We start from the raw sequence: 23,750 nt of genomic DNA on the forward strand, positions 1-23,750 counted from the left end.
TGATGTCAGTGTTTAAACACTAGACAATGTCTGGAAATTAAATGAGTGTGCAATTCATCTAAAAGTCTCCCTTTTGCTTTATGGAGATGAACTTAACTAAAGAGGCAGAAGGACAAATGGGCTGTTTGGATTATTTTTGAAAAATTATTAATTTCTAAAATAATTTGGGGAACCAGTCCACATACGAAAGTTGATACAGACGGCTACAAAGAATGCCATCTTGATGTGTGGTTGCAATATTGTAACTCTTGGGATTTTGCATATGTATAATTCTATCTATAGTCAGATAAATGTTTAGAAAGATGTATTGTGAATAACTCATATATCAAGACTCTAAGAAGGCAGGGAAAATGCCTAAAGAATAAAGTATGATTAAGAAAAGTGCCTGAGAGCATACCATGAACGCGTTTCCTTTCAAAAGTAAAGATAAAAGGCAATGTGAGATGTCTCATTAAGATGATGTCCAATTTAAAATATAAAGGACGTCTGATCACTTTGTTGCCGCATATGCAGCACGGGAGTGAATAAATCTGTGTTTCAACCAAGTGCTTGAGGTTAGTTTTCCAACAAATTACTTGGTACCTCCCTTACCACTGATCAAGGATGCACATAACATGTCTATGCAGAATTATGATGGACCTGGTTACTCAGTTAACCCTTCAGACACACCCATTTTAAAGAACTGTACGTTAATCTTAGAACATTGTTATAGAGCAGGGGTGTCCAAACTTTTTTCAACGGTTTTCACCAAGGGCCACATGCGGTAAAATACACAAACAGCCGGGCCACTCACTCGAGGTGAAGTACGTATTGCCTCACCTGGTTTATTTAAGTCAACTAAATATAAATATATTTTTGGAATTTGCTGCGGGCCAATTAACAATGGCTCATGGGCCGCAGCTGGCCCGCGGGCCGCAGTTTGGACACCCCTGTTATGGAAGGTAATATGAAGTAACAGTTATGAAAACATTTTGTAAACTGTCAAGTGCTGCGTAAACATAAGGTATTTTAGGAGTAAGAGCTGTGTGCACCTCCAAAGCTCCTAAGACCAACAACAAATTCTGTGTATATTGCAACAAATGCCACAGACCATTCCACATGGGCAAGATATAAAGCAGTGCGCCTTGCCATCAGCAGAGCAGATGTTGAGAATCAAGTTAAAAAATATATATATATCAGATTTATTCTTGTTCTGTTTATCCACAAAGTACGTGTGTTGACACCTACATGAAAAGACCTCATCAATGCTGACAGCATATCTTAAATACAATAGTGACTGAACCAGGAAACTGTCAGCAAGCATGTTGTGGCTTTGGGGGGTCGGCAGACACGGCCAGTGGTAATGAAACATCACAGTTTGGAGTATAATTTACAAAGACGGGACGCTTCAAAGGTAAGACTAGAAACACTGGGGAAGTTCTAAGAGACCATCTACTTCAACCCCGCCATGTTATAGATGGGGAAACGCAGGGTAAGTGCTTTGTCTCTTGTTCAAGATCGTATAAACGTAGAAATGATTATATGGTTCACAGACTACAGATGTAGCTCTTGTGACAAATGTAGTTACATAAAATAAGAGAGAAGACTCTCCCAGTGTGAGTGGAGAACTCCAAAAGGGACAAAGAGCCTTTGCCTCTTTTTTCAATTTTACTTTCAATTGTTGTGACAGGCAGATAAAGATGTCCTAAGATGTTCATGTCCCCATTCCTGGAACCTGTGACTACGTTCAGTTACATGGCAAAGGGGAAATTGAGTTGCAAATGGAATTAAAGTTGCTAACCAGCTGACCTTCAAATAAGAAAGATTATCCTGGATTATGTGGCCAGGCCCAATGCAATGACAAGCGTCCTCAAAAAGGGAAGAGGAAGCAAAAGAGTAGAGTTAGGGAGGAAGTGACTACAGAGGACAGGCACAGAGAGATGCCATATTTCTGGCTTTGAAGACCCTGTGTGGGTGGCCTCTAAAAGCTGGAAAGGGGAAGGAAACGGATTCTCCCCTAGAACCTGCAGAAAGGAACACAGCCTGCTGACCCCTTGATTTTAGCTCCTTTTGGACTTCTGAACGACAGGACTGTATGGTAAGAGATTTGTATTATTTCAAGTCCCTAAGCTTGTAGTAATTTGCTACAGGCTGATAGAAAACTAATATAATTGTCTATCTTCCTTTACCCCCAGGAGGTACTACCCGTCTCAGGCATCCTGCTTCTCTTTCACCTCTAATTGAACGATGAGGGAGGACCAAGATCCCGAATGAGAGCTCATCATAAATTATTGTTATTATTATTCTTTCTTTCTTAACTTCAGCTGAGGCAGACTGAAATTTTCCAAAGGAATCTCATTTAAATGTAGGGAAATTATTATGATTACAAACATAAGATTCTACTTGAGCTATCATAGTACAGTTCTTCAAGCTTAGGCAGCTGTTGGGCCCTCCGCCCTCCAGGTGTGTCCGAAGAAGGATCTCAGTCTCCCCTCACTGTCATTCTTGCTCCATTACACTGTTCTCATTTTCGTCACTACGTGTTTCTTTACTTGCTTGTTTATTTGTTTGTTGTATGTCTCTCCTCTCCCCTGCACTACTCTGGCTCCTGTAACCAGACTGTAAGTACCATTAAAATAGACGCAGTGTGATATCCCCAGTCAGATGAGTGAACGAAATATGTCTTAAGATTCAACTCAAAGAATCTGTCTTTAAGTTCCTAATCCTTTCTGCCACGTGTTCTCATCATTCCCTCTCTTCAATTCAACTCTTACAAAATTGAGTTCTCTGATCTGGAGAACTTCTGGGGAATTTAAGACGAGTCAGTGGGATTTTCAGCTTCTTCTAGGGGCTCATCCGCATAGAATAAAACAGCAGTGGCATAAAGGGGCCCTCTCTCTTCCTGTCACTATGGAGAGGGACACAGCTCCTTACCTTACGACCATCCTTGTCACCTCAAAAATATTCCTAGTTTGATAGAGTATTCCCTCTTTTTTCAAAACTTTATGGCCTCTGCTTTACACCAGAAAAGGGTACGTCAGGGCTTTCGGCTCTGTTGAACCAAGGAGGCTCATTGTTGGCTGTCGTGTCTCCATTCATTTCTGCCTTCGTGTCCTTTCCCATCACCGTCCCTGTCACCATACAAATTCCTGTCCCATGATGCCAATTGACTCTTTGCACCCAGTAAACTAGCTCGGCTGGGATTGGCTTTTCCTTCACAGAAACCAAAGAACATGAGCAAGGCCGCGCTCGATGACGAAGCCTTCTCGGGACCGGTGCGTGCCTCTGTGACAGACCCCTGCCCTCAGAGGAGAATCACGTGTTCTACTCATACCGTGTGGTCGACAGCTAGCTTCATCTGTCTCCAAGTCCCATTCCTTACAGTGATCACTAACGCAGAGAAGGGGTTAAAAATTGACTTCTAAGTACTGAGTAGTTTTTATTCATCCGATCACCCTGGCCGGATGGTAGTCTGGGGCAGTAAGTCTCACTCTTTCTTTCTCCCGTTTTGAAACACAGATGGGCGATGTTCAAAAGTATCACACACTCCAGCAAGGAACACAGCAGAAGCAGTAACTCCATCCCTTTCTCTTCCACTCAAGAGAGCACGCTGGATGCAAGCTGAGCAAGAGCGACATTGTTATAGAGACGGTCTTGAATTGCTCCAATGCATTAAAAAAAAAGTTCACCATTAGCCTACTTTGGTACTCTACTAGCAAAAATTTCGGGAACGTGTGCCATACTTCACAAATGATTGCACACCAGCATATTACAATCATCCAAAGAAGTGTGATCTAGACATTATAGTTATATCCAGGTTTCAATTACTTGTACAAGTGTAAACGCACAAGACACTGAGATAGGAGAAAAGATATAGCAAGAGAGAAGCCTATTCGGGTTATTTGTATATATATAGACAGGGCCAGTTTGGTGAAAATAAAACTGAGCTGCGTTTGGGGGGCTGTGGAGGGGGATTAGGGACTTTTGTGATGAGGATGCAGAAGACACAAGAGGCGCTCAAATGTGTATTGAGTTTTGAAAACTTTCCTAAACCAGCCTGCCCAAACGGATGCTGTGTGGTTTTGAAGACCTTCCTTTCAAAAGGGTGAGGACTTTCTCCTCATCAAACTTTCTGTCAGTGTCTGGCATGGCCCTGCATGCAGACAAAGCCAGTGATTCACAAAGTCTGGGCCGGGCCCCCTCAGGGCTCCCGTGACCCTTTCAGGAAGTCTGTGAAGTCAAAATGTTTTCAAGATAATACTAAGATGAAATTTACCTTTTCAACCTTATTCTCTCATAAAATACAAAAGCTTTATTGATATGATTTTAGATTCCACATTGTAACTAACATGTCAGGATTACCCTTGTTGAGTTTTGGTATAAAATCAAAGAAGAATATTCACAATCATCTGAAAAGGCTGTAAAAACTGTAAAATATTATTCCCTTTTCCAAACGCTTATCTGTTTAGGGCTAGGTTTTCTTCATCTGTTTCAACCAAAACAATGTATTGCAACAGATTGAATATAGAAATAGATATGAAAAAAAAGAAATAGATAATGAGATTCCAATTATGTTTTATTAAGAGATTTACAAACATGTCAACCAATGTCACTCTTCTCACTAAATTTATTTTGCTTTGGAAAATAGTTTTTTTTTTTAAACAAAAATATGTTATTTAGGATAACAGTACTGGCTTTATTATTGTTATTTTAAAATAAATTAAATATTTTAAAAGTTTCTCAGTTTTAGTTACTAATATGGTAAATATTGATAGATATAATCCACTTAGACCAACGCTCTTTAGGGTCCTCAATAGTCCTTACAAGTGTAAGTTTGAGAAACATCTCAAACATCTTAATATTTTTTTTTATGAGAATGAAGGAGATGACAAAGATTATAGTTTTATCTTAGTATTGCAAGGCTGTTCTTAGATTATATCCTAACGTTAATCCATTTCATGAAAAGCCGATGAGCTGGTTAACTTGATACCCAGTTCAAAGTGTTTCTGCATCTCATGATACAACATCAGATAGCTCGAGACCAACGGGGAATTTAATATGACCGGGTCGTGGGGCCAACTGTGATCTAGCCAGTGAATGACGGTTGATTTGGATTACTTAGATGAAGACAACAGGGATGAATATAAATATGTTTTAATTTTAATGTGGGCTATAAATAAAAGTTTAAGTGTACTTTGTTCTCGATCCCCAAAGACCTGGATATTTCTGGGAAATGCTTTCTGGGAGATATTGGCAGTACATCTGTGTCAAGGATTTAGTGTGGCAACCCCATAGCTAAACTATGGATTCCATACTACTGTACTTGCCAAAATACATGTTGAAGACTGCAAAGATTTGATAGAAAGTCCTGAATCCCCAGCCCTGAGGTGGAAGGAACAGAATCTATCTTGTTGTCAACTTAAAAATGAGAAAGTAGAAAGGTGCCAATGTGCTTGGAGGCACCGTGAAAAGGTGATTTCAGATAGAACCCTCTTGGCAATGGTCACAAATGGAGGAGGGCACAAGTTCTTATCTTCTGGCAGAAGGGAGTGGAGGTAGGAAACAACAGGCTCATGGACATTTGGGGCTTTCTCAGTTCAGTGTATGGACAGTTGCGCACAAAAGTTTTTCTATTTCTTAGGCATTTGTGACAGTACAGGACAGCAGAAAATGTTGTTTTTCATGAACTCCACAATAGCAGAATCCATAATTTTATGGAATGGACTATCTTGGAAGCCATTAATTGTGTTAGCCCCAAAGATGATTTGCTGAAATGATGCAGGGGGGGAAATGAGCATGAACTATGTACATTGCTTTTACCCATTGAATCAATTGGCAATGAAATAAAAGATTACGCAGAGAAAAGAGAAAAACCCTACTTCGATAGATCCCCTATTTTTATTTTAAAGGAAGAAGAGAAGTGAGAAAGAAAACTCAACACTGGGGGTTTAATTGGCTGGCAGCTGTGTCATGTACCACTTCATGGCATCAGAGCCCCATACTTGGCACATCTCATTTAATGTCAATATATTTTAAAATGCCACTGAGTTTAAGTGTAACACCAAATGATGCATTGTAATAAAGAAGCACAGGGGTTAAATTAAAAGTTGAGGAAAGAACTTGGCCAAAAAAAACGAAAGCAGGATTAGTTTACAGGTTTTGTTTAGACCTCTGATTTTTCTACGGAATTAGGATTCTTTGTTGCAGTTCTTTCTTATTTGACTGATAGATTTTGCTTAAAATAGACCCTAGTATTCTATTCCTGCTATGAACCATAGTAGATTATTTTGTTATAATTATATTTCATTAATAAAAATGATAAAAATATGCAATATCCAATTAAGAGCTCAGCCTATATAATCTGGAAAGGATGACTTTCTTTTTATCATCTTATGAAATTAAAAGGCTGATTCGTTTCTTTGGACAATTAATCAACAGCATCCCACCTCTCCTGTTGGCTAAAAATAGCTAAAACTCTGTTACATTTAGGAATTTTACCCCAAAAATATAACAGTTAATGGTGTTTCATCACTCTTCCTTTCAAAGAAGCTACTCCACAATGTGTAATTGTCTTTATGATCATATTATCAAGCGGGAGACTTTAAAATACATGATAAATATTTGGTGGTCAAAAATGTTACTGAAAGGCTATCCTTTCCATGATTGTGGGTTTGGAGAATGCAATTATTCCTGTGTTTGCAAAACTGCATAAATAAATAACGAAATGCCTACAACTGCAATATATTATGCAATTATCAGCTAGTAAGCCCTCATTTTGGGGGTTCAATCAAGTCAGTGTGGTCCCAATTGGCTAATGGCATGGTGTAATAATTTCCAGGGCTAGTTCTACACCAGATATGATTGCCAATTTCCTATGAAAAGAGAAAAAGAGGACGTGGCTGCAACTTGTATTAAATGGCTATCTGAACCTTACACTCCTTCCAACAGATTTTGATTACTGAATCACTCTCAACTCTGGAAACAGAATTACTAGTATATTGAATAAATTAGGGATGGGGCATGTATTAAGAGAAAACATTTCCTTCACTTTCATCCACTGCTGTTTTCGTGAATTGTATGGGTAAGTCCTGGATGCAGGATAAAGTAGCCATGTTCTGACTAGCTCAAATCTTCTTCAAGGGTTCCCAGGGGAAGTGGTTCACAAGACAAAAGTACACCATAAAGGTATGGTTTGAGAATTATGTCTGTGGGATAGGTACGAGATGACAGTTTAATGTAACTTAAACTTAATTAAACATCCAAAAGTCATTTTATAAAACCTAAAGTGTAGGTTGTGGAAACAAATACTATTTGATCAAAGACCAGTATTACTCTCTTGTGAAAATGTGTAATTGGGCTTTTTAAATGCTCAGTTTAGAAAGATAACTGAGCTTGTTCTTCTCTCTCAGAAAATCATGATTCACAATTTTTCTTTAAAAAAAATGGGTTATTATGTTGTTAACTAACAAAAATTACTGTAATAAGGGAAGACTTTCAGATTTGTTACGTATTTGTTTAAACTGAGTTATGTGTGATCTAGAAAAAAACTAGTTTCAATATCAGGTTTGAAATAATGCTTTCTACTTCTAGTTTCTGACCAGGTTATTTTCCTACTTAATTTGTATTCAGCAAACCCCTTTGGAATTTGAAGATGTTTTCATTTAAAATTATTTTATTACCCTATTTAGATTACTGACCATTCCTTTCATAATTTTACCTCTTTGGAGGCTCCCTTCTGTCAGGCTTCTCTGCAGGGCTGATTACATGGGGGTTTTGAAGAGTCAGAGATGGGGGTACAGGAAGGAGGAAGTTTGTGGAAATGGTATCTATAATACCTTTGTGCTTATCAACATTGCAAAGTGGGGCTCTTGTTTCTATTTCTAGTTTTGAAAAAAAATGGAGAACGCAAAACAAAATTTCCCACATAATATCAGGTCAGGTCCACAATTCATTGCAGAAGCAAAATCTTGCCCCTCATTCTACGAACTCAAGTCAGTTAATTGGGTCTGCAATTAGCCTCTCTGGTTGCTATCAATTACAAGCGCACTTTCTGTGTGTGAACTAATTTTGTGTGCAAAAATAGTCCCACCAAAACAAAAGCCTGAGTTAGAATGAAATTCAGATCTGTCTTGCCTCACTTACATCCTAAGAAGGAACTAATTTCTTCTGTGAGCCATAAAAAAATAACAAAACTGAAAGGCTCTGTATAGCTCAAGAATTTTAAAAACTTTTCTATAAGTACTTAGATGTAAGGACCTGAGAACCTAGGAAAGTTTGCATGATTTTATTACTATGAATATTTCACTAATTTAAAATATAATAATAATATTTATATAATAATTTCAATTTTTTGCTTTTCATATTACCGTTTAAGTGTGTTACATTGCTATACTACACGTAAGTACACAAACACATACACTCACACAGGAGCACAAATAAATTGCAATTCAGCATTCTATTACAATGGATCACTTAACGCATTGCTCTGTTTAAAAGGCCTTACTTAACAAAGAGCTAATATGTAATATGAAGAGTCAATGAATTTTACTGCTTGTCAAAAACTCTACCAATTCAGCTTGAGAAATCTGGCCTCACCAAGAAAATTTAACGCACTAGGTAGATAAAAATCAAAACAAAACAAGCCAACCAGCAAACAAATCCCAAACATTTTGACAACAATCTGTTTTAAAAGAAATTTCCATGCAGATTTCTGAAATTCCCCTGTCATTTTGGCATACCTATTTTACCACTGCGTTGTAGACAACAGCTTTTAAGTTCCCCGATTCATAAATGTAATTAAATAATTACATTAGTGCTAATTAACACGAAACTGCAGATTATTTAAGCGCAAAAAACACTATTCAACTTCTTAATTATTCTTGTTCACACAGCATTTCCTTTTGCTCAGGCGCCCTAGGTGCAAATAAAGCATCCCATCTGCTCGTAATTAGAACTAAATAATTTCAGAGAATGTAGCTTATCATTTTGACTGCACATTTGATTAAAAACAGTGTACAAGCAATATCCTGGCTTATTGGCGTAACAGCCACAACACACACAAGCCTGTGTTCTATCATTAAAGAAGATCAAAAACATTATCTGTTATTTCAGGGGGAAAAATACAACTTTTTAGTTCATTTCATACAGATGAAAGCGAATTACAGCAAATCACCTCTCCACTGAATAGCAGCCCCCACATAATGACTTTATTTGCTTAATCCCCAAATTAAACGCCGTTTCGAGCGAGGGCCCTGTGTTATTACTCTCATCATGTCGAGAACATTTTCCTGCCGAGACCAATTTGAATAAAACAAGGGGCCTTCCTTGAACTCAATCAAGGAGCCATAATGTGGTGGGTAATAGAGGTTGCTGATAGATTTGCAGGCAAAAGTGTTATACCTAATGACGGGATATGGATAATGGTCCTCCTGGAGGTCCTGATGCGATTCCAGTTGGCTGCCAGATGCTGAAAATCAAGAAGAGCATTGATCAGTGACAGGAAGCTGTAGTGGATTCATCTAGTCAAACTTCAGCTGTTTTTCCACTGTACAGTTAAGCCAGGCATAAATTATATTAATTGATTTAATTACATACTTAAAACATCTTCCCCAATTAATTTAATTAGGTGGCTACATGATGCGACTGGCAGGGGAAGATTAGAGGCAGCTCACTTAATTAACAGAATATGAATGAAAAAAAGAGAAAGCAAACATAAATGAAATTGTGAGCACTAATTAAAAGGCTGTCTGCAAACTTAAATACTTTCTGACAAAGTGGTGACAGCAATGTAGACAAGACAGGATTTTTTTTTTCCCCTAGCAAATTAAAGTGCCAGGAGGTATATATAGGGAGAGAAGGTAATGCAGTTAAAACTGATTTTTCTGACAGAACTACTAGAGTCAAAGTGAGGGGGCATTTTTTTTCTACAGAAAAATTGCAACAGATTTTGCATATTCCTGATTAGGGCTAAAATATGATGTTTGATACAAACAACTGTGGGGTTTGTACAGCATACACTGAGGAGAGTGGTAGGCGAGGCAGACTGGAGCGGGGGTTGTTGGGAGAGAAAGGGAAGATAAAGAGACAACTTATTGCAATCGTTCAAGCAAGAAATGTTTAGAAAAAGAGGTCTGCCTTAACAGCTGGCAGCCTTGTGTACCTTGGCTCGAATGCGGAAATTCTGCAGGTGTCTTTCACGTGAGTCCTTCAGGATCTTCTTCAGTCGGATCTTATGGCAATGCAAAAGCCATGCAATGGCGATTACACCTGACGCCCACTTCTTCTGGCGAAACATGAGGAAGAATTTTCTTGCTTTGTAGCATTTCCATGTGGCTTGGATCTTGCTGGCAGCCTTTAACTTTCCATATGGGCCCTTGTACCTTTGCCCCGGAAGGTTTAACATCATTTGGAGGAGAGTTGGGTTCTCTGACATTGAGAGAAGGTCATATTTGGTAAGTTTATTCTTCAGCTCAAAGTCTGGAAGGAAGGCTACCAAATTGTTCCCTTTTATTTTGACTTCTGGTATTGCATAGTCCCTGAGAAACTTCTCGATGTCTTCCAAAAGAGAGAAAATACTTCCCCAAGATAAATTAAAATGTTCCTTGAATGCTAAGAAGTCCGGGGCTGTCTTGTCTATAATGCCATTATAAATAACAAAGTCATAATCCCACGGTGATTTCAGAGCTCTAGAAGGGGATGTGACTTTCATGGACTATGGAAGGAAAATGTCGCGAGAGATGAAATAGAATTATGATCTACTTTAAACGAATGGTCAAAACACACACTATCACATTATCACTTATTACATAATGGTGGGAAAATATAGACCCTAGTTTTGATTTGATACATATATGTCATAAGGTGAATACCAAAAGGATATCTTTGAGGTCGTGCAAAGCTATTATCATTTTTACAAGTGTTATAAAATTGCTCAAGGAAACTGATCATATAAAAGTTGTGCATTTATTTCACTTTGATGTGGTCAACTGTGATTTACTTTTTACATATGCATGCTTGGAAGCCTGTCACTGCTTTTTTGTTCATAAATCATCTACCAATCCTGAAAACCAGTGTGAAGCCTTTGTAGTCTTTATGATAACTTGAAATACTCTCATCAAAGCTTTCCTGTCTATTCTGACATTCTAACAGGTCAACAGTTTCTAGTGTTTTTAGAGTTCTGCCACCTTCTCTTAACAGCCAGGAGGGATTTTCACAAGGAGCATGTTATCACCATTGCGACTTTCTAGGTTTCTCTCGACATAGGTTTTTTTTTTTATTTTGAAATCTGGTGTCTTCTTAGGGACCTATCAAGCTGTCCCCAGGAAGATAAAATCTGAAATTGAGTAACAAATAAAACCAAGGAAGCATTTGTTTTTCATTTTGTTCCTATCTGTACTGACTGAAGTGTTAAGTCATGAAAATATACTACTTTTATTTTTAAATGTCTAAGAATAGGATGATGGACAGTTTTTTCTTCTTTATACTTTTCTGTATTTTTTTAAAAAAAACCTGAATAAATGCTATTGAAAACATAAAATCAGAAGAGGTTTGGATGATGATGGCAATCTATGTTATACACACCTCTTTAAAAAAAAGAAAAGGAAATTTTACTGTGTCCATGTCCATGGTGAAACCACTATATTTCATTACTGAAACCTGTTGCGCTAGAAAATTAGATACTCTGGCCCATGGTGCAAACGTCCTGATGGCCTGGGGGGTGAGGGGGCATAGACGGTTCCAGCCCTGCCTGCTCCTCTGTAAGCCAGTTATCGGCTCACTGTGCTAATTGCTTCTTGCTTCAGGATTTAACGAACAGATTGTCTTTAATATGTCAACGTTTTCAGATGTATAAATCCATCTTTACCAAGTTGTAAGATTATACTACTCTGCAATTTGAAGAGTTCTCACAGAACTCAAAAAAAAAAAAAAGACCCAATTAATGTATCAATAACGATGAAGCCACAGCTCTGTGTTGAGTATTGCTGTTAGATTGTTCATGCTTTGTCTTTATTCAACACATGTTAACTGATAGTAACTAACAGATTCAAGGCAGAAAGCTCTCAAGGAGAAAAGAACACCAAGAGATATATTTACCATAAAAGAACAATAAGCAAACGCAATAAAGAAATGAATACATAAATTCTTCACATTCCTTTTCTTTTCTTAGGTTCCAGGCAGTGGAAGTAGACTATCGCTTCAAGTAAAAACACCAAAAAGCAAGTGTTAAGTCCAAAAGGGGTAATTTCCTTGAACGTTAGAACTGCACCTTACATAGCAGTGAGCTTTTGTATACTTTTAACTTAGGAGTTGTTATAGGCATGAAAAAAGGTGGAAAAAGCCCTCTTGCCAACACTCTAGCCCTTCCTGATCTAATCAAGGTGCCAAGAGAGAATGTAACCTGTTCGGTAAGTGGAATACACACCTTCTTTTTGGATGGGCAAGAGAGAGAGAAGCAAGCTTCCTTGAGCAGACATCGGTGCTGGCAGGAGGAGCTGCAACTCCTGGTAGAAGACATGTGGCACAGGCTCCAACAGAAATGGCCCGTGGCTACACTTCTGCCTTCCTTCAAGAATGGGTTCTGATGACGGGAAGGTTAGAATTCAGAGAAGGATGACAGTGCTTCATCAGCGAGAACCAGACACGCAAAATAATCACAGATGGACATGTATGGAGCTGTCAACAAGACCCTGAGACTCCTATAAGAAGCACAGTTATGGATGGAAGATTTGTTAGAGACTCTGGTCTCCTTGGAAATGTTAAAATATTTTTGAAATTTTTTATCTGTATAGTCATGTGGAATTGGGACCATCAATGAAAATGGTGCAAGCTTGGAAGAAGTTTTTGAAAGGAGGGGAGTCGTAAGTCTCTCTCAGACAGAGCCTTTCTGTGGGGTCTGTCCAGGGCATTTACATACATCAGCAAATGCATTTAAGACCTTTTGAAAGAATAGCTATGGGGTGAGAGTGGGGTTACAGAATTTAATAGTGGCTCCTTTAGAACAAAGGATTACACCTCTCTACCTTCTTGGATGATATTCTAGTAAAGACCTGCTCTCAAAGGAAACACACTCTTGGACATCAAATAGACCACTCAGGCACGGGGAAGCTATGGGTTTGGAGTCAGCTAAAGCATAACTGTAGTACATCTGTCACGGAGAATGCCACACTTGGGAGCACTTTAGACTTAGAGCAAGAAAAGACATGTCTCTCAAGAGAAAGGCTTCCCAAATTAAAGCAGTGCATCAGCATTGTGAGATCCATTGAGCAGGTAGAGACAAAGCTGTTTCACAGCCTGCTAGGAATAAGAGCCCTGATTAAAGGTCATGCCATGCTTCAGGTTCTGGTTCCTTCTGTTATTCCTCCTTTACCATTTATCTCATGAACTTGTCTACAATTATTTCCTTCCTTCCTTCCTTTTTTTCCTTCCTTCCTTCCTTCTTTCCTTCCTTCCTTCCTTCCTTTTTTCCTCTCTTCCTTCCCCTTCTTTCCTGCCTGCCACCCTCCCTCGCTCCCTCCCTTCCCTTTTCTCTATCTTTCTCCTCTCCTTCCTCCCACCGTCCTTCCCTCCCTTCTCTTTGGTTTAAGATATGCTGTGCTCGCCATGTGTTGTCACCAACTCAATAGCCACATTGTTTCCTTCTAGTAGGAATGGCTCTCTGGCCCACAAACAGCTCAAACCTGTGGCCATGGCCTAATTATTAGCATCCTGCTCTAACTAACCGAGTCAACTAGCTGGGAAATGCTCTTCTTTATTTGCAAAGTGTAATCACTAATTAGGTAACTTTGAGAGTTTCTGGAGCAGTTATTTAGGGAAAATTCTAAATCTGAAACTAAAAGCAGGAAGGCAGGATGATGATTATATGTGTCAGTAAGTCACAGATGTAAAGCAAAAAAGACAGACCCAGTGTGACCGTCTCAAATTTAGAGTAAGTTCCATCAAGAAACATTCCAGAAAAAAAAGTCATGTATTTCTAAGCTGAGTGTCATTATGAAAAGTGTTATTTTTATATGTGTGGGTGTAGGATGAAACCATAGCCAAGGATCTCTAAATTGGATAGAACCAAGATCTCCTGGTGGTAAATGGTCAAGTATTTGGGATAATCCAACATGGATATCATCTTTAGAGAATGATTTGCCTAGAAAGATAGACTAAATTATTTTTGAATCTATAAGCTGATGTTCAGTTTCTCAAATACCCAACCGTATCCATTAGTGTGATTAGATGAGGCAATTCCATTGTGTGAAAAAGAATAGGCTCCTCCTGCCGTTATGACTCTGAGAGCTTAGTTCAGAGCATGAGTGAAGTGACCCTCAGAGATGAGTCCTCATTTTTCTCAGGGATGTCATCTGTCAGGCCGGTTCTTTAATATTTGTTGAGGGTCCACAATGAGTTAAGCTTTGTACAGAACAGATGTCAAGACCTCAGCTTGTTAAAATTGTTAGAAAGATATATACAATATTTAGAGAGATTCGCTGAACTAAGCAGGGTTCAAGGCCTCAGCAAAATCAGTCCTGAATTGTAAAGTGTGAGGGATCCTCAAGGTCACCGGCCTTGCCTTTTACTCAACAGGCTATTAGGGGCCCAGGGAAATGACCCTTGGCCCTGAAGTCTCACTAACCTGGGATTAAGTCCACACTCTGTCACTATCTGCTACGTACTTTTGGGCAAATTACCATCTGCCATGGACTGAATGTGTCCCCATAGAATTCATATGTTGAAGCCCTAGTCCCCAGTGTGATGGTATTTGGAAGTGGGGCCTATGAGAGGTAATTTGGTCATAAGGGCAGAGCCTTCATGATGAGATTAGTGTCCTTATCAGAAGAGACAAAAGAAAGGTCACCTCTCTCTCCACCATATGAAGATATAGCAAGAAGGTGGCCATTTGCAAATCAGGAAGAGAGCTCTCACCAGAACCCAGCCATCCTGGCCTCCTGACCTTGGACTTCCAGCTTCCAGAACTGTGAGAAATGAATATTTGTTGTTTAGGCCACCCAGTCTACAGTACTTTGTTACGGCAGCCTGAGCTGACTAAGATAGCGTCCTCTCCGAACCTAAGTGTTTCTCATCTGTAAAAATGAGAGGTCCTTGTAGAGTTGCTGTGATGACCATAATATATGTAAAGAACTTTTTACAGCGCTTCATCTCCAGTCTACGTGGTTATTACCACAGATGAAGAAACTGAAGCTCAGAGAGGTTAAGTGTCTTGCCCAAGATCACAGAGCTAGCTGCCATTCTCTACACCCCTACCACCCATGCCCACAGCCCTAATTATCTAGAACTTCCCCTATGACCCCTTACCAAGCTATGCTCTCCTTGCTCAGCCATCCTGTTACCATCTCCTACATCAGAGCCAACCCGCCCTTGACCTGTTGTTCTTTTCTTATTTGGAAAGCAATCTGTTAAACTTACCTCTATGAACATGCTAATGAGCCATGGCATGGTGGAAAAGTGATGGATGTGAAGTGAGAAGGCCTGGGACCTAGTCTGTCACTACCTCCCTCTGTGGCCTTGGGAAGTCACTTCTCCTGTGGGGTTTCAGTTTCCATTAGGGGATCACTCAGGGTGCTTCTACTTTTGACACCCTCTGTACCTTTTGACTCAAGGAGTGTAATCCCTCCAGGGGTATCTGCTGTTTAATAAACTAGATTTAGTCAAGTCATAAAATCAAAGGCAACCATCTCTTCATGTACCATGAAAAATATTCAGGGTTTTTTTCTTTTTCTGTTTTTTTTTAGATAGGAAGCTCTTTCTAGCAACTTACAAACCACAATAGAGGAAGAGCTGTAAAGGTGGTCATGGGGAAAGAACCCCCCAAAGAGTAATATTCCAGTATTTTAGGGTGTGCAAATCAGCAAAACAATTCTCAGTTCATAGGACCGAGCAACTGCATAAGCCTTGAGTGTCCATTAAAAGGTAGAGTCAGAGGCCTTACCCTTTATAAAGAGAAATCAGAGGCAAAAATAGAGAACTCATTGAGTGGAGACATATAATCAAAGAGAATTGAGTGTCACTCAGATCAGCAGCAGTTTTCTAGGGATAATTTCTGCAATTGCTTTGAAAAGTATCCTGATTCAAATGAATCTTCCTGAACTCTGAAACACTTCTTGAGGAGAAAAAAAAAATCCGCATCCTAGATGCATTCTTATGGAACAAAAACACTCAATGGACCGATTCTGGCTGAAGATCAAACAGAATAAAATCAGGAAGATTTTTAAAAATAGATGGAGTATATTTTCAGTCAAATGTGAAATTTCCTTTTCTAGAGACACATTTCATTTTACTGCTGCATTGATTTCATCCTAATGTTCTCTGAGAGAATGTGACATATTTAAAAACCACTTGGGACAGTTATGATTGATGAGTGGAACCTGCTGGGGATATACAGGGAATCTGTCAGGATGGGCATCAAAAGCAGCCTGAATTCCTAGTTTCCTGAGAAAAGACACATCATCATTTTCTCTATAGGTAAAGGCAAAAGAGCAAGCTTCAAAAAGGACCTCTATTATCATCAAAGTAAAGCTTCACATTTACAAGTTTCCCGAGGAAAATTGTGTGCATAACAAGTCGTTGATCACAGATCACTAAAGAACACTTGCAGAATTCTCAAACCACCCCACCTTTTCACACCCTCTATACCTACATATGTATTCTGTTTTATTTTAATTCATAGCATTTGTCACTATCTGACATTATATTAGATATCTGTTTATTTTCTGCTTCCGTCACTAGACTGTAAGTCCCAAGAGGGAAAGACTTGGTTTGTTTTGTTCATTGCTGTAGCCGCAGTGCCCAGTATATTGCCTGACATATGATAAAAGCTCAGTAAAGATTACTGGAATGAATGAATGAACAAATGAATGAATGAATAGTAAAATTTAAGCTTATAGCCACTTTGGGCTGGGTTTACAGCACAAAGCTGTTCTAGGATCACAGAAGTTATTTGCAAACTCATAGCTTGAGTTTTGGTGCACTAATAGAAAGTCTGGCTACTTGGATCTGAAAATGTCCACACCCTTTGACCAAGGAGTTTCACCACTAAGATTTAGCCTAAATGCAAAGATTTATGTACAAATATGAAATGTGTTCATAGTAGTTTTATTTACAACAGAGAAAAACTGGAAATGACTTCATTATTAATAATGATAATTTAACATTTATAATTTAATGTCCAACAATGGGATAATGGTTAAGAAAATTATGGTATATCTTTAAGAAATATTACAGATATTAATATGTTTTATTAAGAGTTTAAAATCATATATATGAAGGCTTATGATAAATTGTTAGGCTAAAAGAGTAAAATCACAGTTGAATATACAGTAATATACCAACCAAGGGATATGCCAAAGCTTAAATAATGCCCTAAGTGTTGTGGTATTGCAGAAAAATTATTTCTTGCACACTTTGGCATTTTTTTCTCCTTTCTAAACTTTCCAAATTTTCTATGAATGATTAGGTCATAATTTGATTAGGTCAATTTTATTTTGTGGCTTCCTGATAATTTAACCTTTTCTGGTGTATATAAGTAAAATTGTTAGTTACATGCAATAAAAATGGACAGTTAGGTTATGCTATGAAGAGAAGTAAAAACAATTTTATAGATTTTTTTCTTGTTAATTACTTTGTGCAAGAAAGAATGTTTTGCAAATAAAACTACATGGTTTTAATTCACCTCAAAGGTTTCATGTCAAAAATGCATAGGTGAGGGTGGCAATTTCTAATAAATTAGAGAAAATGAAAAATGGTTTTAAGAAATTCCACAGTTTTTTGTTTTCATATTTTTTCTATTCTTACTTTAAGACAACAAATTAAATGAGGTTTCATGAGGGAAAGGGAGTCTAAAAGAGAAAATTATTGCGTTGGACTTGCTTTTGAATCTCATCTTGTATCTCTCGCAGAGCTATAATTCTTGTCAGAGTATGACCTCACTCTCTTGAGCTCTGTAGGCAAGACCAGAAAGGAGACTGGATTGTGCGGGAAGCACACAGCTAACCCGGGAGCCACTCTGCACTCTATGAGGTAGGCTGAATCATCCACTATATACATATGACACGGTGGAGCCAAAAGTGCTGCTGGACATCCCCTGGTGCTTTTCAAAGTACGTGTTTGTAAGCCTGGAACACTGTTCAAAAACAATATAATTTGATGGTAAAGAGGTGAAACAGTTAACAGAGCAGCTGTGGGTGTGAGGGGCTGAGAGCCCCAGCTGTTGGGAACTTCTGCTTTTCTCCTTACCCTGAGGGAATTGGGTGAGCCTTGTAGAGGATGTAGAAGCTCTTTTAAAACCACTGATCTGGCCTAATCTCTTCCTTATATAGATGGGGGAAATGAGACTTAGATAGGGGCAGTGATGAGTTCAATGTACACATGTTGTTTGATTAAAATAGTTCAGCTGACTTACCTATAAAATAGTAACAGTTTTCTAACAAGAAGATTAAGACTATATGTTGGCAAAATACTAAAGAAAGTAAAAATATAACAAAATGACTAAGAGAAGCAAGACCCTAAATTTGACATTAAAATGTAATTATCCAAACCTTTCTACACCAAAGGAAATTTTACAACAGAGTAAAGTTTAGGAAATAGGATTTTCCTTTACTTTTTCCTTCTTTTATTTAGAAGAAAGTCTTGAAAATACAGAAAAGTATAGAGGTCAATATAAAAAACTGGCAGGAACACATGTTAGCCTTTTGTCTTCTTTGTTTTATACACTGGGGATGCCAAAAACATGTATACAAGTGGACACTTTGGTTAACATTGCTTAAGCAGCAGTTCGCCGTAATCAGAAGTGTCTGGATGTTGACGGTAACCACTTTGAGCATCTCTTGTAATTCCATGTTTATAAAAGACTGGGTCTTATATTAATTTTTGCTCCAAAAGATGCACTAGAGCTGATGGTCCAGCTAGGACTTATTTTCAGGGAAACACAGTTGCAGAAGTCAAACGTGACTGGTATTCATCTTTTGTTACCAGTATATATTGAGTATTACAATTTTAATACAGTTTTCCTTTCTTAAAATGTATATACATGTTTTTGGCACCCTCTGTCTGTTTGCTTGTTTTACTCATAAGATAGATATTTATTATCAAAATATTAATTAAAATTAAGTGGATCTTAACATAGCTGTTGACATGCCTGCCTTGAGATAATAAAACAATTTATTTGCTGAGAGAGGCAATTTTAGCAACTTTAAACCTTTAAATTAGATTCTTGAAAATAAAGGCCTCGGATATTTTGAAATTACTACAAACTTTACTACGGTTTATTATTTTATTCCTTGGATCCTTGTGCAGAGCCTGACTGACTCAAATGTATCATTCAACTTCTTGAGTTTTGATTATTTGGTTAACTGATCTAGAAGACAGGAAAGGCTGTTAAAGTTAGAGCCAAAAAAAGCAGATATAATAGCAGAGGTGACAACTGCTGGCCTGAAATCTAAGGAAACAAACAAACAAAAAAGACACCAGAAACTGGTTACATGCATGATACAGAAAATGTTAAATTACATTAGGGAGGCAGATACATAATATCTTTTAGAAAGAGTCCCATCAAAAATGATTGAATTTTTAAAAAATTTCTAATGCCTTGGGGCTCTGGCTGTCACATAGTCCAGTTTTGTACTCTGGCTCTGTCACTTACTAGTTGGATGATCTTCTCCGTATCAGAGTCCTCCCAGTAAAGTGGGAATAATAATAGTACCTACTGCATAGAGATATTGTGAAAATGAGATATTCCACGTAAAACGTGAGAACAGTGCCTTAACTGTGTAGAGAGTTCATCACCCAGGATGTGGAGAGGGTACAAACTCTGGAACTTCACTCTGTCATTTGGATCCTTCACAGCCCTTTACCAGCTGTGTGGGCCTGGGGACAATGACAGCACAAAGGTTTGGGGGCTATTGTGAGCATTCAGCGGGTATTGGAAGGCGCTTACTGCCTGCTCTAAGAAAACGTTCATTCTACATTAGCTGTTATAAATATTCCAGGCAAATAATGCCTTAGTATTCCTAAAGCACATCCTATTTTTAAAATGCAGGAGCAAGCTCACAATTTCTCTCAGCAAGAAATCAAGGGAAGCTAGAGGAAAGATCTAACTGCCTTGATTAGTTTACCTAGAAGCAATTTGTCTGGGTTCTGTACTATATGCCCTCACTGTGGTAAATACAGCACTGCTTAATCACAGCTCTTCAGGAGTATAAGGAGACCCCAAAGGGGGGCTATTTTTCCTTAAAAAGGGGTGACTAAGCTCCCTCTGAAATTCTTACTGATAAGATCACTGAGAAAGGGAGGCCTAGAAGATGCTCTTAAAAATAGACATGTAGTCACAGGAGCTGGAGTATAGCGTGAGGAAGACAGTCAATGGTATTGCAACAGTTATATAAGATGTCAGAGGGGTAGTAGCTTGAGGGAGGGGGGTTATCACGTTGTGCGGGGTGTAAATGTCTAACTAGTATGTTGTCTTGTACACATGAAAATAGTAATAAAAAAAGCAGACCAATGAATTTGATAACACATGCTTCATAGTTCCAAAGCACTTTCACGTGTGACATTAACTCCTCTACCCCTCACAGTCACCCTATGAGAAAGGAGGAGTTATTCCCATGGGTCAGGGGAGGAAAGGGAGGCACAGGGAACCTAAGTGACTTGCTCAGAGTTCCTCTATTACTAGTAAGAGGAGAATCCGGCTTTTTCCTGCTTCAAGTTCAAAACTTTTATTACCTATGCATGGACCCAGGGAATGTTCCGGGTGGGCATGTGCTTGCTGTATTGTAAGAATTATTTCATTTTTCCAACCTTTTTGTTATCTTATTTGTCTCAGTCAGCTTAGCTCTAAATCTCATACCCTTACCTATTATCTCACACGTGCTGGGGGACAACTAAAATTTTTTAACATTTTATTTCTTTTGAAGTACACTTTTAAAAGATGAAAGTCTTAGACTGAGGTTGAAGACTGATGTGACTCAGCCAAATTTTGAGTATGCAAAATCAGTTGTTTGGACTGAAGCCTGAGAATCAATTCAGTCCCAACAGAGGGAAAAAAAGGTTTTCCACTTTAAATGAACCATGCTTTTTCCCCCCTGAAAACATGATGTAATTTCTTTTATAAAAGAAGAGCGAAAGAACTTTTGTTGCCATCTCCAGCTGTCCAACCTGCCTCCCATGCTTTTGCCCTGCAGCAAAAGGAAGGGACATCAGGTGACAGACCCCAAATTTCAACTAGTCACACAAATTACAGACCTTCTTATCACGATGTCCTCTTGACCTTTTGCCTTTCCCCTACAATGAAGAAGGAGACAGTTTAAATCGAAAATGACTCTTCATGGGCAATTTTACAAAACATTAGAAGGCCCAGTCTCTGCCCAGCCCCTCCCCCCGCACTTCCTAGCTTCCCCTGCTGGGCCAGCCTGTTCCCTCTTTCTATACAGGCAGGAGCTAATAATTAGAAAGACGTTTCCCACCCCAGACAATGATGCTCTGCTTGCCGAGGGCACTGTTTGCTTTGAAGAAAGAGTTCAACAAAGTCAATATTTACCAAAACAACTATAATCAGGTGCCAAGTCCCACTTGGAAGGGACCCCCCAGAAATATTTACAAGAAAGGGCTTCTCTGTGTGGCGCCACACTGCCCAGTGCTGGGGCCTGATCCGTGGTCTCTTCTGGCTCTAGCATGAAGCCAAGCATGTCACAGCCTTTCTCTTAGCCTTTTCACTTCCATGCTAGGACACTTTGCACAGGGTATATGAATAATTACATTTGCTATTGAAGAGTCCATTCAGAAACGTGCCAATTCCAGACCCCAGGAAAGGGTCTTTAAATATTACTGCTTCTAGCAGTAGGGAAAAAGCTTTGTGAAGTCAATAAAGAGGAAATTAAAGGTAGGGTTCATTAGCACTCAGAAAATGTTTAAAAAAATTTTTTAAGCTTTTAATTGTTTAAGCTTACTTCTTAAAACCTAGTCATCTTTGTATTACCTGTAGATCTGTTATCTGTAAAACTATGGGATCTAAGAGCTTCCACACGGTGGGAATCAAAACAGGTGCCCCGTTTGTTCCCATTATGCACAGTAGCCCATGGCCTCCACACAGCCTGTTAAACAGCTGAATTTGAAACAATAATGGTGCAGGCCAAACGCTAGCCTGAAGGCTTGTCTGTCTTGGGATTTGGCCATTTACATTGATTTTTTTTTTTTTAACCCACATTTTTTCATGAAACACAAATATTTGCCATGGCAACTGGGGTGTCACATGACACGCTGCTACATAAACAGCTTGGAAATCTCTTCAGAGGAAATAGCCCACCAGCGCTGCAAATACAGTGAAAACCTCTTGAGGAAGATTTGGGCGTTCAAAGATGAAGGTCTGGGAAGAACAGGTAACAGTCTACTATGTAGACACAGTAGGCTTAATTTCTTCTGTGTCGCTCTTCACTTTCTCTTTCTTTTTTGTTTTTTGTTTTTTTTCATGGAAACAGCTTGTAAACATGACCACGTAGGGTAAGCCCAGAAAAAGACACTGCCAGCTGTCTCCTTTCTATGGTGAAAACTTTCAATGATCACAAGTCTGCCTGTGGCTCTCATAAACATGAGAAAGCAAGCTAGAGAAGTCCAGCACCTTTAAACCAGGAGAACCTCCACGATGATAAATACATTGTTCTGTGAGGTCCTAATGTTAGAGAATACGAAATTACTTTCCCTTTCTTGTTAAGGTATCTGTGCACAAATGGGAGAGCTTGCTTTTTTATCTTATGCTTAAAAAAAAATGAAATACAGCAAAACCTCACAATAACATACCCTATGCAACCCAAATTTGGATATGAAGCAATAGCTATTGTAGTCCGGACTCCTGGACTCTTGAGCAGCTATTGGTATAGGTCGATTCCATCACGTAGTTAATCTCATAATAATTTGACGTGATTGATATTTTTTAGATCCCACCGATAATGTCATAGTAGAATTTACTTGCATAACAATCCTTCCTTGTAAAATCAAATACACGCTAGTAACAGCTGAAATATTATTTATTTCTACGTGAAAGGTACAACTCTATAACATGTGTGTATTAGCAAAAGAAAATATCACTGAGAATGTTATAAATAAGAACAATTTTCTCCCATTGGCTAGAAATACGATACCTTAGATCTTTGTTTTCTGTGAGAGATCTTCACTTCGTCTGGAGTCAGCTGTGGTTTCTGAGGTGTAGCGAAAGGGGCTGTGGATGGAGGTAGTGCAAAGTTACCTCTTCCGGGAAGAGAGGCTGAGTCACTGGGTTAGTGCTTTACACCTTGAAAGTCAAATGGCTTTGTCACCCATTGGCTGTTTACTACAAGCCTTTCCTGTATCAATTCAATGAAACGCTTGTGATCATTGAGAAGGAAAGCAAAACCCATGGGAGGACAACAGTTCTATCAGAATATAAGGTCAGCTTGCCTTCTGCAAACTGCCTAAGTGAAAAGGAAAATTTTAGAAGAAGGCAAATTAGGGAGGAACGTTTGTCTTATAAAATGTTTCACTGTAAGATTTCTTTAAGTAGCTATATTCCCAAGTTCATTTAAAAGGTAAATTAATATAACTACATATGATGGACGATTCTATTGTGCAGTCATTAAAGATGATTCTAAAGAATTTAAATGGCTTGAAGAAACAATACAAGTGAAAAATACAGTAAATATTATTTTTTAAATTAATCAAATCTCTAAGCAATTACTTTTGGAGAACACGTCTAGACCATGTATAGCATGTGGACCTACATGTAGACAGTTCTTGGGAGAGAAATT

General features: G+C 38.6%; 1 protein-coding gene across 3 annotated transcripts in view; it reads right to left on the reverse strand.

Annotated features, from left to right (window-relative positions):
• Positions 1 to 23,750, reverse strand: part of IQCH (IQ motif containing H) — a 188,010-nt gene that overhangs the window by 80,096 nt on the left and 84,164 nt on the right. Inside the window, exons 8-12 of one of the 3 annotated variants that reach the window (XM_033108542.1) lie at positions 23,109 to 23,185; positions 21,217 to 21,255; positions 12,401 to 12,556; positions 10,139 to 10,690; positions 9,379 to 9,445 (exon numbers count right to left, since the gene is read on the reverse strand). In XM_033108542.1, coding sequence (XP_032964433.1) covers positions 9,379 to 9,445; positions 10,139 to 10,690; positions 12,401 to 12,556; positions 21,217 to 21,255; positions 23,109 to 23,185 — 891 coding nt within the window. Of the gene's footprint in view, positions 1 to 8,660; positions 9,446 to 10,138; positions 10,691 to 12,400; positions 12,557 to 21,216; positions 21,256 to 23,108; positions 23,186 to 23,750 lie in introns of those variants that run through there. The other 2 variants (XM_033108543.1, XR_004423233.1) reach the window with 2 other exon arrangements.

The sequence above is a fragment of the Rhinolophus ferrumequinum genome, chromosome 6 (assembly GCF_004115265.2).
Source record: "Rhinolophus ferrumequinum isolate MPI-CBG mRhiFer1 chromosome 6, mRhiFer1_v1.p, whole genome shotgun sequence".
NCBI lineage: Eukaryota > Metazoa > Chordata > Mammalia > Chiroptera > Rhinolophidae > Rhinolophus > Rhinolophus ferrumequinum.